This window comes from Manis javanica, chromosome 12, assembly GCF_040802235.1.
Source record: "Manis javanica isolate MJ-LG chromosome 12, MJ_LKY, whole genome shotgun sequence".
NCBI classification, from domain to species: domain Eukaryota; kingdom Metazoa; phylum Chordata; class Mammalia; order Pholidota; family Manidae; genus Manis; species Manis javanica.
Window position 1 is genome coordinate 62,350,357 of NC_133167.1, and position 17,635 is coordinate 62,367,991.

General features: G+C 35.6%; 1 protein-coding gene across 3 annotated transcripts in view; it reads left to right on the plus strand.

Annotated features, from left to right (window-relative positions):
* The window catches only part of SLC25A12 (solute carrier family 25 member 12), an 88,716-nt gene that overhangs the window by 40,632 nt on the left and 30,449 nt on the right, over positions 1–17,635 (plus strand). For all 3 annotated transcript variants that reach the window (XM_017655970.3, XM_017655972.3, XM_017655971.3), the window contains 5 exons: positions 4,588–4,734; positions 6,871–7,009; positions 7,671–7,764; positions 8,330–8,414; positions 17,386–17,467. In XM_017655970.3, coding sequence (XP_017511459.1) covers positions 4,588–4,734; positions 6,871–7,009; positions 7,671–7,764; positions 8,330–8,414; positions 17,386–17,467 — 547 coding nt within the window. The remainder of the gene's footprint in view (positions 1–4,587; positions 4,735–6,870; positions 7,010–7,670; positions 7,765–8,329; positions 8,415–17,385; positions 17,468–17,635) is intronic.

The following is a 17,635-nucleotide window of genomic DNA, read 5'->3' on the forward strand; positions in this document are numbered from 1 at the left end:
ATAAACACCTACATTAGGAAAAAAGAAATATCTCAAAGAAAAATACCCTACCTTTATACCTCAAGGATCTAGAAAAAGAATAAAGTAGGCCCAAAGTTGGTAGAAGGAAAGAAATAACAAAGATCAAAGTAGAAATAAATGAAATAAAGAGGAGGAAGATAATAGAAAAGATAATGAAAGTAAGAGCTGGCTTTTTAAAACCTACCAAGACTGAATCATGAAGAAATAGAAAATATGAACAGACCAATTACTACTAAAGAGATCAGATCAGTAATCACAAATCTCCCAACAACAAAAAGACTAATACAAGATGGCTTCACTGGTGAATGCTACCAAACAGTTAAAGAAGAATTAATACCAGTCCTTCCCAAACTCTTCCTCCCCAATCAGAGGAGAACACAATTTTTCTGAATTTATTTTATAAAATCTGTGTTGCCCTGACACTATAGGAAAAGAAAATTTTAGGCCAGTATCCCTGATGAAGATAGATGCAACTATCTTCAACAAAATATTAGTAAACTGAATTCAGTAGCACATTAAAAGGATATACACCATGACCAAATGAGATTTATTCCTGGAATGCAAGGATGGTTTAACATGTGTAAATCATTAAGTGTAATACACCACATTAACAAAATGAAGGATAAAAACCATCTGATCTTACAATAGATATAGATGCAGAAAAACATTTCAGAAAATTCAACATCCTTTCATGATAAAAATGTTTAACAAATTACTTGTGGATGGAACATAATAAAGGCCCACCACTAACATCCCATTCAACAGAGAAAAGCTGAAAGCTTTTCCTCTAAGGTCAGGAACAAGATAAGGATGCCTACTCTCACCACTTTTATTCAAAAAGTACTAGAAGTTCTAGCCAGAGCTGTTAGTCAAGAAAAAGAAATACAAAGGCATCAAACTGGAAAGTAATTGTCTCTGTTTGCAGAGGATGTGAAAGTATATACAGGAAACCCTTAAGACTCCACATACAAAAAAATGTCAGAATAAATAAATTCTGGGAAGTTGCATGGTACAAAATCATTATACAAAAATCAGTTGTATATCTACACGTTGACAATGAACTATCAGAAGGAGAAGTTAAGAAAGCAATTCAATTTACAATAACAGCAAAAAGAATAAAATACTTAGGAATAAATGTAATCAGTGAAAGATCTATACACTGAGAACTATAAGCAATTGAAGAAGACACAAAGAAACACAAAGATACTCAGTGTTCATTGATTGTAACAATTTAATATTGTTAGAATGTCCAGTCTACCTAAAGCAATCTATAGGTTCAACATAATCCCTATCAAAATTCCAATGACAGTTTTCACAAAATAGAAAAAAATCAAAAAATTTGTATGGATCCACAAAAGACCCCAAATAGCCAAAGCAATTTTGAAAAAGAATGTAAGCATCATACTTCCTCAAACTATCAATAAAGCTGTGGTATTCAAGACATTATGGTGTTGTTGTCATGAAAACAGACACATACATCAATGTGCAGAATAAAGTACCCAGGAATAAACCCATGCATATATGATCAATTAATTTCTGACAGAGAAGCCAAGAATATATAATGGAGAAAGGGTAGTTTCTTCAATAAATGTTACTGAGAAACCTGGAAATTCATATGCCAAAGAATAACACTGGATTCTTGCACCATACAGAAAAATTAACTCAAAATGGATGAAAAATTTGAACATAAGACCTGAAACTTTAAACCTCTAGAAGAAAACATAGGGGTAAGCTCCTTGATATTTCTAGCAATGATTTTTTTGAATTTGACACCAAAAGCAAAAATAAACAAGTGGGATGACATCAGAACTGAGAAGTGCACAGCAAAGGAAACCATCAACAAAATGAAAAGGCAGCATGCAAATGGGAGAAAATATTTGCAAACTACATATCCTATAAGGGATTACTATCCAAAATATACAAAAAACTCATACAACTCAGCAAAAAAACCAAAAACAAAACCCAAGTAACCCAAATAAAAAATGGGCAAGGGACCTGAAGAAACATTTTTCCCCATAAAGAAACCATACAGATGGCCAACAAGTACATGAAAAGTTGCTGAAAGAGGTGTCTGTACTTTCATGTTTATTGCAGCCTTATCACAATAGCCATGGTATAGAAACAACATGTGTCCACAGACAGTTGAATAGAGAAAATGTGGTGTGCATACACACACACACACACACACATACACACACAAAATGGAATATTACTTACCCTAAAAAAAGAGGGAAATCCTGCCATTTGCAACAGTTTGGATGAACTTGGAGGGCTTTGTGCCAAGTGAAATAAGCTAGACAGAGAAAGACAAATACTACATGGTATTACTAATATGTGGGATCTAAAAATATGTTGAACACATGGAGAGTAGAATAATAGTGGTTGACAGGGACTGGAGGATTGGGGAAGTGAGAAACTGGAAAAAAGGTATGAACTTCCAGTTGTAAGCTGAATAAGGTATGAGGACCTAATGTATAACACAGTGACAATGGTTGATAAAATTGCATTGTATAACAAATTAACTGACAGTAGAACTTAAGCGGTCTCATCAAAAAAATATATACATATATATGTGAAGTGATGGGTGTATTAATTGATGGTGGGAATCCTTTCACAGTGTATACATATATCAAGTCATCAAGTTGTACAGTTTAAATATATCACAATTTTATTTGTCATTTGCTGAAGAGAGTTGAAATTTTTAAAAAGTAGAAGTGGGGGGAAGAGAAAACTTTGTCAAATCATGGTAACTGTTTATTTTGTACTATTCTTCATACATATTTACAGTTGGGTTTTAGTTTTTATACTTGTATTGCTCTTTGCTAGAAAATCCAAATACAGGCATACCTCAGTTTACTGTGCTTCACTTTATTGTGCTTCGCAGATGTTGTGACTTTTACAGATTGAAAGTTTGTGGCAACCCTGCAGTGAGAAAGTCTGTCAGTGCCATTTTCCCAACAGCATTTGACACTTCATGTCTTTGTGTCACATTTTGGTAATTCTTGCAGTATTTCAAACATTCTCATTATTGTTATATTTTTTGTGGTGCTCTGTGTTCAATGGTTATGAGTTACTGAAAGCTTAAATGATGGTTAGCATTTTTTAATTAAGGTATATACATTGTTTTTTAGACGTGATGTTGTTCACACTCTAAACAACAGAATAAGCGTAAATCTAACTTACATGCAATGGGAAACCAAAAAATTCATTGGATTCCTCTTATTGTGGTGGTCTGAAACTGAACCCACAGTCCCACAAGGTATGCCTGTATTTAGATGTTGAAAGGTAGATATTAAAATATTCAGATGTTTTCCTCATTGTCATTTAATTTTTTAAAGTTAAAATTATTGATTTAGTAGGTTTGATATACTTGTCTCTAGCCTTCTAATCTTAAGAAAAAGTACTTTCAGATTTGTTTTATTGTCAAATACAAATCAGAAAGCCATAAAACAAAGGTATAGCTTAATGAATTATCATAAGACAAACACCTGCTGAGGAACTTTTTAATGTCTTTGAATTACATCAAGATATCACAAGTCCCTAGAAAAATATAATTAAATAAATTAGTAAAATAGTGAGACTTCTACCAAAAGCTATTTTAAATGTCACAAGAAAGATAAAACAACATTGATTTATAGGCTTTCATAAGTAAGTGGTAATGAGTTGCAATATTTAATTTTATCTGTGACTATTTTTACATTTAAATGTGAATATTATTTCAAGAGTTGGAAATAGTGTGACAATAGCATCTAATAGCACCATTATAATGTTGTGTTAACAGATTTATTTGGATATGTCATGGGTCCTCAGGGCAGAAATGCTCTAATTTTGACTTGTGCATAGTATTTAGGGTATTAATGCCACATTTTATGTTTTTATTGATATCACTTACTACAAAGTTTTGGCTGCTCAGCAGTTCAAAAATTCAGAGAGATCCTAGATTGTTTTAAGTTTATAAGTAACTGTGCCCAGAGCCAGATGTGGTGATAGTTAAATACTGGTTATGCAGTTTGTTATTCATAACTTTCATGTTAGAATTATGAAGTGTTGCATTTACCAGTCAGTAGACTTTCTCACTGACTGAAAAGTGGTCTCTAATTCTTTGACGGAGAGTGTGAGAGACAGCTTGATTGCAACATTTAAAATTTAAAAAACTGAAAATCAATCTAAACTTTTAATTCAAACAGTACTCTTGGGGGACAAGAATCCCTTCAAACAGGAAAGAATAAATTACTACTTATTTTAAAGGCTGAAATAAACCTGAAAACATACTCTGTTTTCAGTGATGAAAGGTTTTCAAGTAAATGAAGAATTTTTTTCCTCCTCCTTTTTCTTTGTTGCCTTGCTGTGATTCATTCTTCTTTCTGAGGAGAAGTGTGTAGTACGTTTTAGGAAAGCATGTGCTTTTCAAAAGAAATTTAAAGTTTCGTTGTAAATTCAGTGCTGCACACTTCATTTCCGTTGCAAATGCTTGTAGGTGAAGAATGTGTTGTCCTTCTTTCCAAAACATGTACTTGGGATGTGCTTTAAGCAACCGAATGCCCTTTTTCTGACTTTTCCCTCCAGGAGCTACAGTTGGAACATGCAAGGCAAGCCTTTGCACTCAAAGACAAAAGCAAAAGCGGCCTGATCTCTGGTCTGGACTTCAGGGACATCATGGTCACCATCCGGTCTCACATGCTTACTCCCTTTGTGGAGGAGAACTTAGTTTCAGTAAGTAAAAACCAAGTACTTCCACTTTCTATTTCCTTGAACATTTTGAATTATTAGGTCCTGGATTGTATCCCTGGGCCCATCTGACTGTCAACTATTCTAACTTTATACTTGCCTTGGTGGAAGGTAAACAGGAGTGGTTAAGGGAGGTGGGGGTCATGGTGAATAGTTTTTTCCCAAAACATAGCTTTTTCAGAGCCACCATTTTGCTCTCTTATATTTCTAAGTTGTTTATTTCCATTTATGGAGTCCAACTAAACAAACCAAGGGAGTCTGTAGACAAGAGTATGCAATTACTTTTTCCAGTGGGCAGTACTTCTCCCAGATACTAATGCTTTCACCTTGCCTTTTTCCATCCCACCAGGCTCCCAAAGCCTTGCAGGTTGTAAGGATGGCTCCTTCTGTTGTTGCCCGCAGGGTGCTGTGTGCTAGAGGGATCATCACTGGCCTCTACACTGTTTTAATAACCATGGTCATGGCAGAAGGTGCCAGAGAAATATGTGCATCAGCCTCTGTGGCTCACTTCTCTCTCTGCCCCTTCACCTATGCATTCAGTCTACATGGACCAGACAGTTTTTTGTTATGTCAAACTGCTAATCTCTGTAAAGTAATCAACTGGACCAATAGCAAACTGATGTCATCCACTTCCTCACAAAGAGTGGTGAAACTTTCCTCACTTACCAGTTTTCTTATTCATACATTGTACTTAGTGTAGGTTTTTGATTGCTGCTTGTTTTAAATGGAGGGAAGCCAATGGGTGCATTTGTTGTTTCAGCTGAAGATCATTATCCCTGATTTAGATGGGGTAGAAAGATCAACTTCTGTTCTTTTTCTTCAGTGAATTTGAACATGGAGCATGTCACTTTCTCCTACACATTTCACCTCCCTGACACCCATCTCCCACTCCCACACTCTCACCTCATACCCAGCCAAAAAAATAAAGGAAGGAAGGAAAGAAAGAAAGGGAGAGAGGGAGGGAAGGAGAAAAGAAGGAAAGAAAATCCGAGTGAGAGGGTCATGTTTGGTGCCTTGTGGTGAGGAGACCCATTCATTCTTTTCCAGTTGGGTTAGATAGACCTGCTATTGCCACGGTTTATCTAACACCATTTCATTCCCCTGGAATAATGTATTAAATAATTTGAGTCCTGCTTTTGGATCACTTTGAACCAAATTCAAACTAATAAAATATCATCTGTATTTGGGTTAAGGCCTGTTTGTGAGGCGTGGTGAGGGTGGATATATTTGTAGGTAATAGTATTGCCTACACTATTCTTAAAAATCTTTTGTGATTAAGGTTCTCACACTTGTATACCATAAGTGTTTTTTTGAGTTTTATTAGAGAAATTTTCAGTCGTATGGGTTCCTCTGACTCCTGGTTTAGAAATTAGACTTTTACAAACTGTGAAAAATAGTCTTTTTGGAATTTATGCCCAAGTAGTAGGCAAAGGGAGAAATTACCTCCATCCTACAGAGTAATGAAAGCCACTTGGTCCCCCATCCCCCAAGACGTTAGAAAGCCTCTTTTGTGCTGTTCCACTGATGACAGAGCTAATGATAAATAAGTCTTCCCTGGATTTGCTCTACATTTTTTGGAGTTTTGGTAGTTGTACCTTTCATGATACAGATTCAGAGCCCAGCACAGACTGTTAAATATCTTAATTATAACAATGGCCTTTAAAAAATAAGATTAGGAAAGTCGATATTGTGAAACAGTCTTAAAATTTAAAGTTACCACTGGTTTTGTGTATGTGGGAGAAAAAGGCAAGTTTAAAAAATGCTTCTTATATTGTACATTGATGTTTAGATTATCCAGAGATAGCAGGAGTTTCATAGTTGAGGATCTTGAAAATCCTGTTTGAATAACCATTGCTTTTGATATATGATAATTATAATTATTGTTTCTGACCTTATAGGTAGTGAACCATGAAGCCCGACTTCCAGATGTTGCTTTCTTCCTTAAAACCTAAACTACATAGACCTCCCTGAGGGCATGAAATGTTCTGTGTCAGTGTGGTATTGCCTTGTATGGACTGGTGGTTAATCACAGTGAACACTCCCTTGGATCTTCTTTGAGAAAAGTACAGTGTCCGTAAAAGTGTTTTGGTTTTTCTTTAACTTTTTTATTGTCATTTCTAGGCAGCTGGAGGAAGTATCTCACATCAGGTTAGCTTCTCCTACTTCAATGCGTTTAACTCCTTACTGAATAACATGGAGCTTGTTCGTAAGATATATAGCACTCTAGCTGGCACAAGGAAAGATGTTGAAGTCACAAAGGGTAAGATTTTGAAAATCTGTATTGCTTTGGATCTCAGCATCTTAACTTTTCTTAGTCTAGGCTATGAGGTTGACCTAAGTTCACTACTCTGAAGCCAGATCTAGAAATGTTACCATGTGCATATGTGTCCCTTGGGCCATAATGGTCTCCAAATATCCAGGTGGATCTAATGGGATGCTGAGGTCAGGAATGGAGAAGTGGCTTTGACAGTTTTTAAAAGAACCTTGGCCCAGTCTGTGGAACAGATCAGTGCACTGTGGCAGCAGCTTGTTTATAGTAGTGAGAAGTTGCCACAAAAAGCCGAGCAAGCCTACTTCTTTTGCTGAATTGTACTAGGATGTTTTAGGTGACTGGAGAATAGCCAACTTTTTTATTTGGAGACCAAAATGAATAAGTAAGAGAGAGGATTCTGAAGACATTTTTTTATCTTTGAAGTTAATTTATCTTTATCTGGTTTTCCTGTTTCAGTCATCTTAACATTTTATGTTTTGCCAACTTTTAGAATTTCATAGTTACATAGTTCAACTTAGGCACTTAAATTCAGTTTTAGATTTTTTAAATAGTACTAAAATGCCTTTAGCTTCCACATTATAGTTAAGATAGAAGTTTGTTTTATGTGAAGAATCTTTTAACATTTTTAAATATTTTCTTTTTCTTCCAGAGGAATTTGCCCAGAGTGCCATACGCTATGGACAAGTCACCCCACTAGAAATTGATATCCTGTACCAGCTTGCAGACTTATATAACGCCACAGGGTAACTATTCCAATAATTCCTCACAATGTTTATTATAGGACAAATCTGTGAAGCAGTGGTGTGGGCTTTCAGTTCATTTTAATAATAGTTCATTCATTATATAAACTCCAAGAAAGAGCATGCTGTAAAAAAGTCTCCCTTTTACCCTTGTGCCTTCCCTTAAAGGCAACTAGTATTGATCAGTTTTGTGTTTATCCTTCTCAAGGTACTTGCAACAATGCATTACATATGTATGCTAAAGGGATAAGTGCAGTATGTATGAACTGTCAACATCTATACTTTGCTTTTGGCAAGAATTATTTCTTTAATTTTAATATGTTTTATTCGAGTCTTATTAAACTTGTATACTCTACATTATTTCTCTGAAGTCTTTTGCTTTTGTTGTGGCAAGCAGGATCTGGAGATTCTTTTTCCTCACTAAAATGGTCTGTGTGAATAGGGAAATCATACTTTTAAATCGTAGCTCCCCTGAACCCCCACCTTTTTTTTCTGAAGAAAGTTGATCTTGGTATGAGGAATTTGTTGTTGTCTAACAGTTCTTTCTTTCCCATATATTTGCCTGAAGGCGCCTAACTTTGGCAGATATTGAGAGAATAGCCCCATTGGCTGAGGGGGCCTTACCTTACAACCTGGCGGAACTTCAGAGACAGGTAGGAAGAATTTCATAAATAGAATCACCTTCAAAAATGCTGAAGCAGTACCTGACAGGATAGAGTTTCTGAGTGCTATGAAAATTAAAAACAACTTTCCAGAAAAATACTTAATGCTTAGCTCAAAGATTACCTTTACAGAACTGTTACTCCCACCCTCATAGAGTATTTTTATGGGGTAACTAGATTTGTTTGTGGGTTTTTTTCCTTTTATCTTATTAAGATAAGGAAAATAAAAGTGGAAACATACATGGACTTGGCTTTCTTTCTGCTAGAAGTAGCAGTCTTGTCCTTTCATTTGTCTAGTCACATTTAAAGATTAGTGTTAAATTCACTTTGTATCATTAAACTGTATTTGTAGGATTTTTACTATAGCAGATATCCCTTTAATGAAATAAATCCTTCCCTGAGATTGTGCTTATAGATTCCAACAGTAACACAAGGAAACTATCTAATTAATGAACCAGAAAGAAAATTGTGACTATTATTACCTTTTTGATAAAATATTAGTAAACTTTTAATGTTGAGGATGATTAAAACAATAGCTTCAGAGTCTTATAAAGTTAGTTCAGTCCCATTCCTGATTTCAAAAATGCTATCTTGATAGGAAAATAAATCCTATGATATTACCTTGAAGTGTGGAATAGAGCAGTTTTTAAAAAAAATCTTGTTTCAAAGAAATCCCTACTTCTGTAGCACTTGGAGGAAGCTTCAGTTGTAGTGATGGTCACATGGCTTTGTGTGTGGGGTGAAGGTTTGGAGGGCTAATCCTGTCCTGGTATTTCCCTGCTCTAATAGACATGGGACTTGTGTCCTTCATGTTTCCTTAGGAGACTGTGGTGCCCTCTGAGGCTAGGAGACATGGGGAGGGCATGGGTAGAGGGAGAAGGGAAACAGGAGACAAGGAAAGAGAGAACAGAAGCTCAATGGGCATGCCATGGAAAGAGGAGCCCAAGTCCACTTTTCTCATTGCTGCCACATTGGTGAATACCCATGTGTGCTAGTGAAAGACCAAGGTATGTGAGTATGGTTCATTTGGGAAGTTTTGGTAGGAAATCTCTTCCTCTGTGTCCTTACTTATTTTCTCTCTGGTTGATCTGTCATTTGGAGTGAATTGTGTGTTGAAGTCTCTCTAAAATGAATGCATTGCTTTCTATTTCCTCCTTTAATTCTGTTAGTATTTGTTTCACATATGTAGGTGCTTCTGTGTTGGGTGCGTAGATATTTATAATGGTTATATCCTCTTGTTGGACTGACCCCTTTATCATTATGTAATGTCCTTCTTTGTCTCTTGTTACTGTCTTTGTTTTGAAGTCTATTTTGTCTGATACAAGTACTGCAACACCTGCTTTTCTCTCCCTATTGTTTGCATGAAATATCTTTTTCCATTCCTTCTCTTTTAGTCTGTGTATGTCTTTGGTTTTGAAGTGAGTCTCTTGTAGGCAATGTATAAATGGGTCTTGCTTTTTTATCCATTCTGTAACTCTGTGTCTTTTGATTGGTGCATTCAGTCCATTTACATTTAGGGTGATTATTGATAGATATGTATTTATTGCCATTGAAGGCTTTGGATTCATGGTTACCAAAGGTTCAAGGGCAGCTTCTTTACTATCTAACCACCTAACTTAACTCACTTATTATGCTATTATAAATACAGTCTGATGATTCTTTATTTCTCTCCCTTCTTTTTCTTCCTCCTCCATTCTTTATATGTTAGGTATTTTATTCTGTACTCTTTGTGTTTCCCTTGACTGATTTTGTGGATAGCTGATTTTATTTTGCATTTGGTTAGTATTTGGTTGGTCTACTTTCTTTGTTGTGTGGTTTTATTTTCTCTGGTAACAGCTATTCAGCCTTAGGCATACCTCCATCTAGAGCAGTGCCTTTAAAATACACTGTAGAGATGGTTTCTGGGAGGCAAATTCCCTTAACTTTAGCTTATCTGGAAATTCTTTAATCCCTCCTTCATATTTAAATGATATTCTTGCTGGATACAGTATTCTTGGTTCGAGGCCCTTCTGCTTCATTACATTGAATATATATCATGCCATTCTCTTCTGGCCTGTAAGGTTTCTGTTGGGAAGTCTGATGATAGCCTGATGGGTTTTCCTTTGTAAGTAATCTTTTTTCTCTCTCTGGCTGCTTTTAATACTCTGTCCTTGTCTTTGATCTTTGTCATTTTAATTATTATATGTCTTGGTGTTGTCCTCCTTGGGTTCCTTGTGTTGGGAGATCTGTGGACTTCCATTGTCTGAGAGACTATTTCCTTCCTCAGATTGCAGACGCTTTCAGCAATTATTTCTTCAATGACACTTTCTATCCCTTTTTCTCTCTCTTCTTCTTCTGGTACCCCCATAATGCAAATATTCTTCCATTTGGATTGGTCACACAGTTCTCTTAATATTGTTTCATTCCTGGATATCCTTTTATCTCTCTCTGCCTCAGCATCTCTGTATTCCTGTTCTCTGATTTCTATTCCATTAACAGTCTCTTCCACCTCACCCAGTCTGCTCTTAAATCCTTCTGTTTCTGTTATCTCCCTCTTGAATTTATCCCTTAGCTCTTGCATATTTCTCTGTAGCTCCATCAGTATGTTTATGACTTTTATTTTGAATTCTTTTTCAGGAAGATTGGGTTAATTGCCTAAGCTGCGGTGGGTGGGGCAGCCCTCAGGACAATGGCGTGGGTCACAGGCAAGTGGCGTATCTTCTGCCTAGAGAACAAAGCCCCTTTGTACCTCCTGGACTCTGTGCTGGTCTCCACTGTCTGTGCTGGTCAGCTGTGCACAGGGAGCAGCCTCTGGGTCTGGGCCAGTTAGCCACATGCAGGGAGAAACCTTTTTGTTGATCTGTGTGGTTGCTGTAGGCGGGGCTGCTCCCTGGCTGTTCCACAGCAATGGCTGGTCAGCCAGTTTGCTTGCAGTACCAGTGGGGAGGAAGGAACAGCAGGCTACTTATAGCCACGTGGGTGTTTGGATCTGTGCTGCCATCTAGGGGGTCAGGGCATGTGAAGTTCCTTAAAGTTCCCAGCCTGCTGGGCTGAGTGTGCCAGGATGATTTAAACCCTTGTTGCTTTAAGACTTTTAAAACCCCTGCTTTGCTTTTGTCCCACGGCAGCTGGCTGTGGGGATCTGTTTGCAGTCTTAATCTCAGATTTTGCTTTTCCACTCCTCTAATATCCAGTGCACCATGCCATGTGTGTCTGTGCTTCAGGGGCAGATTTCTAGGGCTGGTTATTTAGGGGTCTTGTGCTTCCACTCCCTCCCCACTCTGATTCTTTTCCTCCTGCCAGTAAGCTGGGGTGAGGGGCATGCTCGGGTCCTGCTGGGTCACAGCTTTGTATCTTACCTTTATGTGAGATGTTGGGTTCCCAGAGATGTAGCCTGGCCCGTGTACTGTATCTTCTGGTCACTCTCTTAGGAATAGTTGCATTTGCTGTATTTTCAAAATATATATGGTTTTGGGAGGAGATTTCCGCCACCCTACTCACACCGCCATCTTGAGAATCTCCTACATCTACATTCTTTAGGTAGAAGGGGATAGAAAGTAAGGAAGAAATTACATCTTTTTATCTGGCTGAAAGATTAATAAGTTGAACTTCATTTAATGTACAAACTTTTGTTTGTTAAAACCTATTACTAAAAGGGTGAAAAAATAAGCTACACATAAGGAAAATGGAGGATATCCAAATAGAAAAAGAAAGGAAGAAAGAAAGAAAATTTTGATATCATTAAGTAAAGAGAGAAAATATGCTTTCAAACTATAATCAGATGCTATTTACACTGCTCAGATTGACCAAAATTAAACTGACAATGGCAAGTGTTGTTCACGAGGTGGAAGAATTGGTAACTGTCATAAACTGCTGGCATCACAACTTTGGGAACTATCTGGCATATTAGCTGCAGTTAAAAATACATATACCCAGTGACCTAACAGTTCCTTTCCTGGGTATAACAGGAATGACTTATGTTGATTAAAAGACATATACGAAAATACGTATAGCAGCATTATTTGCAATAGCAAAAAACTGAAAACAATTTTCCAATATTCTTCAACAGTAGAATGGGTAAGTATGTTGTAATGTAGGATGACCAGTGAGAAAAGTGGAAATGTTCATTTGGGAAAAGTGAGTTAAATAAAGGAGACTGGTTTCAGAGAGAAGAGGGTGTGACATTTTTGGAGCATGAAGGTCTTTTTTTTGGAGGTTAAAACCAGGTCAAAGGGAATGGGTAAACAAACTTCTTTAGTGTATATCACATAATTACTTTTTCAACTGTATGGGATAAGTGATCTGTGATAGACCTCCTTGGGCATATACATACTTTGAAAAAAATTTTTGTTTGTGTGGAAAATTGTACTCAAGCTATAGACCACTCACACAAAGAACTTTTGGTAAGCTGGGTTGGGTTTTGCTAAAACACTCTTAGAATGATTTTCCTATTTCATGTATAATATTCCTTAAACATAGGACTTTATCTCTTTTGTGTATTTTGCATTCTCATGGACCTTCTTTGAACTTTGGATTCACGAGTAAAGAGAAAGCATTACAGTTCACTTACTAGTTCCCTTTTTGGGGAACTTTTTACTTTTTCACCTGTGATAATTTTACCAAAAATGGAAGTCTAGTCTCAAAAAAGAGGAAATTGGGTTTATATATTAGTTTTATTAGCCACTTACCTCATTTAAATTATTAGTTTTAAAGACTTATTACAGTCTTAATTTAACTCCCCTCTTTACTGAGAGAAAAGTATGTATTGTTTAGCATTTGGGAGAAATTTCCTTTTTCTTTTTTTTTAACCTCCATCTCCTAGACTTTCATGCCTTTGGGTTTAATCTTGTTTGTAAGGCCAAGAATATTGAGTTCAAATCTAGGCATGCTAAATTCATAGATGTGATTTGCCGACAAAATAATTTTATTTTCTCTAGCCTTATTTTACCATCCCAGTCATACATTTTAGTTGGTATAAAATCTAGCCTTTTTTCACCACTCCTGTGTTCAGTATGAAAGACGTCAGCTTTTCCTCCCTTTTCTTCCAGCCATTAATAGTGTGCCATTTGGAAAGGCAGCTCTCTTTATTGGGTCAGCATCCTACATGAGACATCTCGGTTTGGGCAGGCCGCTTGCCTTGTTAAGTGGCATAGTCTTGCCTTGTCTAATTCTCATAGAGATTTATATTCTCATTTCAGCAACAAAAGTAAAAGAACTTTGTCTTATCCCAGTGAGGTCTCAAGTCATTTCCTATCATATACATGCTTAGAGAACAGGTTAAAAGTCATTTAAAATTCTCAACTCTTATTTTGCTTTGAAAAACACTTAATTAATCTTGTTAAATATCACCTTCATGATCATAATCATAACTTTAAGGGATAGAGTGCCTTTTCCTTTGGCCTATTTGCTCACGGTAGGCGGTCTTAGTGCTGAGTATTTTCTTTCAGCCTAAATGCTAAAAATGCAGTACACAGTCATTAATAGGGATGACAGCTACAATAGCATTCTAGTTATGAATATTCATGAAGTGAGATCCATAGCATTAATTACATTCATTTACATACCTGAATACAAGTGAACCGTAAGTTATAGTGATAGCTAAGCCTAAAAAAGAAAAAAACCTTAGTAGCCATATATTGTATATTTTTTAAATTAAGTACTATTTAATAAGGGCATAGGCCAAAAGGGATTTGGGTATTATAGTTAGAAATGTTTTTAGCTAAGAATTAAAGCACAGTATAATCCTTCAGTTTTCAGAGGATTTTGTAGGACTAACAAATAATCTTTAAAGGAAGAGAGGATAAAGTAAATATATGTTGAACATAGGAGAAACCTTTTACATGAATAAGGATTTATATGACCCCTACAAGATCATGATTAGTGGTTACCTGATTCTTATTTGGCATTACAGCCCTTTTATTCTATGTGTCTTAATTCAACATATTCTTTTGAAATGGAACATGATTGAAAATAATTTATAATCTATGAGAATGAGGTTTATTTTCACCCAGTTGTGTGACTGAGTAATTTGAGTTTTGGAAAAAAATTTTCTGTACATGTTAAAAACATGTAGGCTATCTGTTTAAAAGGTGGCATAACAGCCACATTCTTTAAAAAAATAAAATTTAAACCTAAGCCACAAAATCATAACTTGGTTTCCTCAAAATACATGTTGTTTACCTTGAAGGATGATGTAAATACATCATCTTTACCTTGAAGATACAGATTGTGTTTTCAGCTATTGTTGTTTTTAAAACAGAGTATCAGAACTGGTTGGCCTCACTGTGTTCAGCAACATTTAAAAAATTAACTGAAGCATATTCAGTCAATATAATACTTTAAAGTGATACCAAAAAGGTTTTTGAATTAATGAATGAAAAGTAAAAATTTAGAAATAACTTAATCTCATTCTTTTATAATTTCTATTTTTGTATATGTTTAAAATTTATATGTAATTTTGTAATATATATTAGATAAATATATGTATATTTATATAAATCTTTCTATATATAACAAGTACAGTAGAACATGCATATAATTTATAAATGGAATAATATTTGGGGAGTAAGTCCTTAAAATCTTTGCCTGACCAGAGTGTTCAATCATAAAGAGTTATTGGAGACTGTTAACTTAAAGAATGGTGGAGAATGCAGTGGGGTGACCAGGGCCGTCACTCTGCTTATTCCTCATCTCACAGTTAGACATTTGGCAAGTCACCTGGCCTGTCCACAGTATGGCCACCCTGCCTTTGCATGTGCAGTGGACTGACTGACAAACTAGTACAGTGTTATCTCACTGTGTAGAAATTGCTGAGTCAGCATCCTCCTGATGGTCTCACAAGGGAATTTATTTACAGGAGATTGAAAAACATTGGACCCCTGAGGGCTGCATAGGGTACAGGTCGTGGGTGCTGGTAAAGTATTTTCACCTTTGGGAGACAGCAAATCTCTAAGCAGACTAAAATTATTATTATTGTTATTGTTATTATTATTATTATTATTATGGTAGTAAACAAAATGAAAAGTAATTATCTCTTTGGATGGCACATTTTTTACTGTTCTGTGAATGTGTCAAAATTAGGATTATATACAAGGTTTTGTTAAAATATCCTGCTCTTTCCCTTATTAGATTTCAGATAAAAATGTCAATTTCAAATTATTAATTGTTCACTTTTGTTACAGCATATAAATCCAATTTACTGGATGGCTGTTTAGTTGCTTGGGCTAACTTGATAAGAAAAAAATGTATCCCCTACAAGATCATGATTATGTTGTAGTGTGTGAAATTTCCACCTTTTTTAATGATGGCTTCTTCCAATGTTTTGAATTCAGTTTTGGATGTAACAGACATATGCTTTCACCTAATTTGATTATAATAAAGTTGTTATTTAGGATAGTTGACATTTATAAAATATGTAGTGATATTATTTGAAGTAATGGTGTTTTACTAATCGCCAGATTTTCTAAGGGTTTCATTTTGACTTTTCATCAAGTATTACTTATTTTCCTTTTTACTATAGAATTTATTGAGCCACAGCACTATGGCAAGCCTAATGAGCTTTTAAAAAATGTCTATCTACAGCGATTACAATCAAACATTAAATATTTAGATATCTGATGCTTTGGTTAAAACAGAAATGGTGCTAATTGTGGTAAAAAATTTAGAAAACAAGGCAGATAAAACCTTTCAGTAGGCTGCTTCACAAGTTGTAACTATCTGACTTTGTCATGTTTAGCTTGGTTAATTGAGCTTTGAAGAGATTGTACAGATGAAAGTCAATCAGAATAGACTGGCTTACTTTTCTCCTTCTAGATTTTAGGCTTGGATTCTCTCTCCTCTAAATTATTACAATGAGACTATCTAAATAATTTCTGTTTTTAAAAAGCTCATTACGAGTTAATGTTTTTCAATTTTTCCTTATGATAAATGGTTTGTTTCTTCATTTCAGACTCTATATAGTATAACTACTATTTTCATAATGAAAATGTTAAAGAACAAGACTAACACACCAATACAAATTATTTCGGATTCCTCATGCGGTGGGATACCCATGAAATCAAATTCTGAATCATAACGGATTTTTCCCTTTGCTTTATTATCATCAAAGATTTTATGTTAGAACTAGATGTGGCTAGGACAGTGATTCTCCAACTGATTACATAACAGAATGATTTGAGGCCTTTAAAAAACACATAAGCTCCAGGGATTTATTTTTTTAAGCTCCTTAGTTGATTTTGTTGCATTGGTAGATTTGGGGAATACATAGGTCTAGGGACCAAGTGCTATTAGGTCAGAAATACTATATTTATGTAGCAATAACTTCAGTAGTTGAACTGCAAAGCCAGAAATAAGGGAGCAAAGACTCTGAACCCTTGAAACAGTTGATTAAAAATTTTCACTTTAGCTCAAAAGAGAAGTCCTTGACTTTACTTTACATACAATTCTAACAATCCTAGTTATTGTGATTTCTCCAGCCCTAACAGATGAGAGGTGGCAAAATCAAATTAGGTGGCTATTGGTAAAAGATGCAATAGCTTCAAGGCATGGGAAGATAGTACATCAGCTGTATTAGATCTTGATGCAGTAATTGATGGACATATGAATATGAGGTAGTAATTATGATCAGTATTCTGATTTGAGAATGAAGATAATTTTTGTACATTTTAGAAACATTTAAAGATTTTCTGTTGGTTAAAGTAAAGAAGTGAGGAAAGATTTTATACCTGTAATTTTTTTTTACCTGAAAGGTTCACTTCTGTAGAATGATAGCATGTATTCCTTAATAGTAGCAGATAAATGAAACAAAATAGGATTGTAAAAAAGTGTGTGTGTGTGTGGAACCCAACTGTGTCAGTTTAGCTGGCTATGGTTTTAAAATGCTAGTAATAGAGGTATCTACTTAAAAATCTTAAAATAGCCAAATTGTAGCTTTTTTCATTGATAAGCTTTTATAAAACTTTTTACGTTTTCTTTCTCCCACCAGCAATCTCATGGTTTAGGCAGGCCTATCTGGCTCCAGATTGCCGAGTCTGCTTATAGATTCACTCTGGGTTCAGTGGCTGGAGGTGAGTGACCTGCCTATGTGCTGTTCCAAACTTGTGTTAATGTAATACTATCTCCTAGGCTGGGACAGATTGGTAAAGGTGCAGTTCATTGTTCCCGTGGGTCATGACTACAGGGCTTTCTGAAGTGTTCTTTATTTATACCTATGATCAGAGGACTTGTCATGGCAT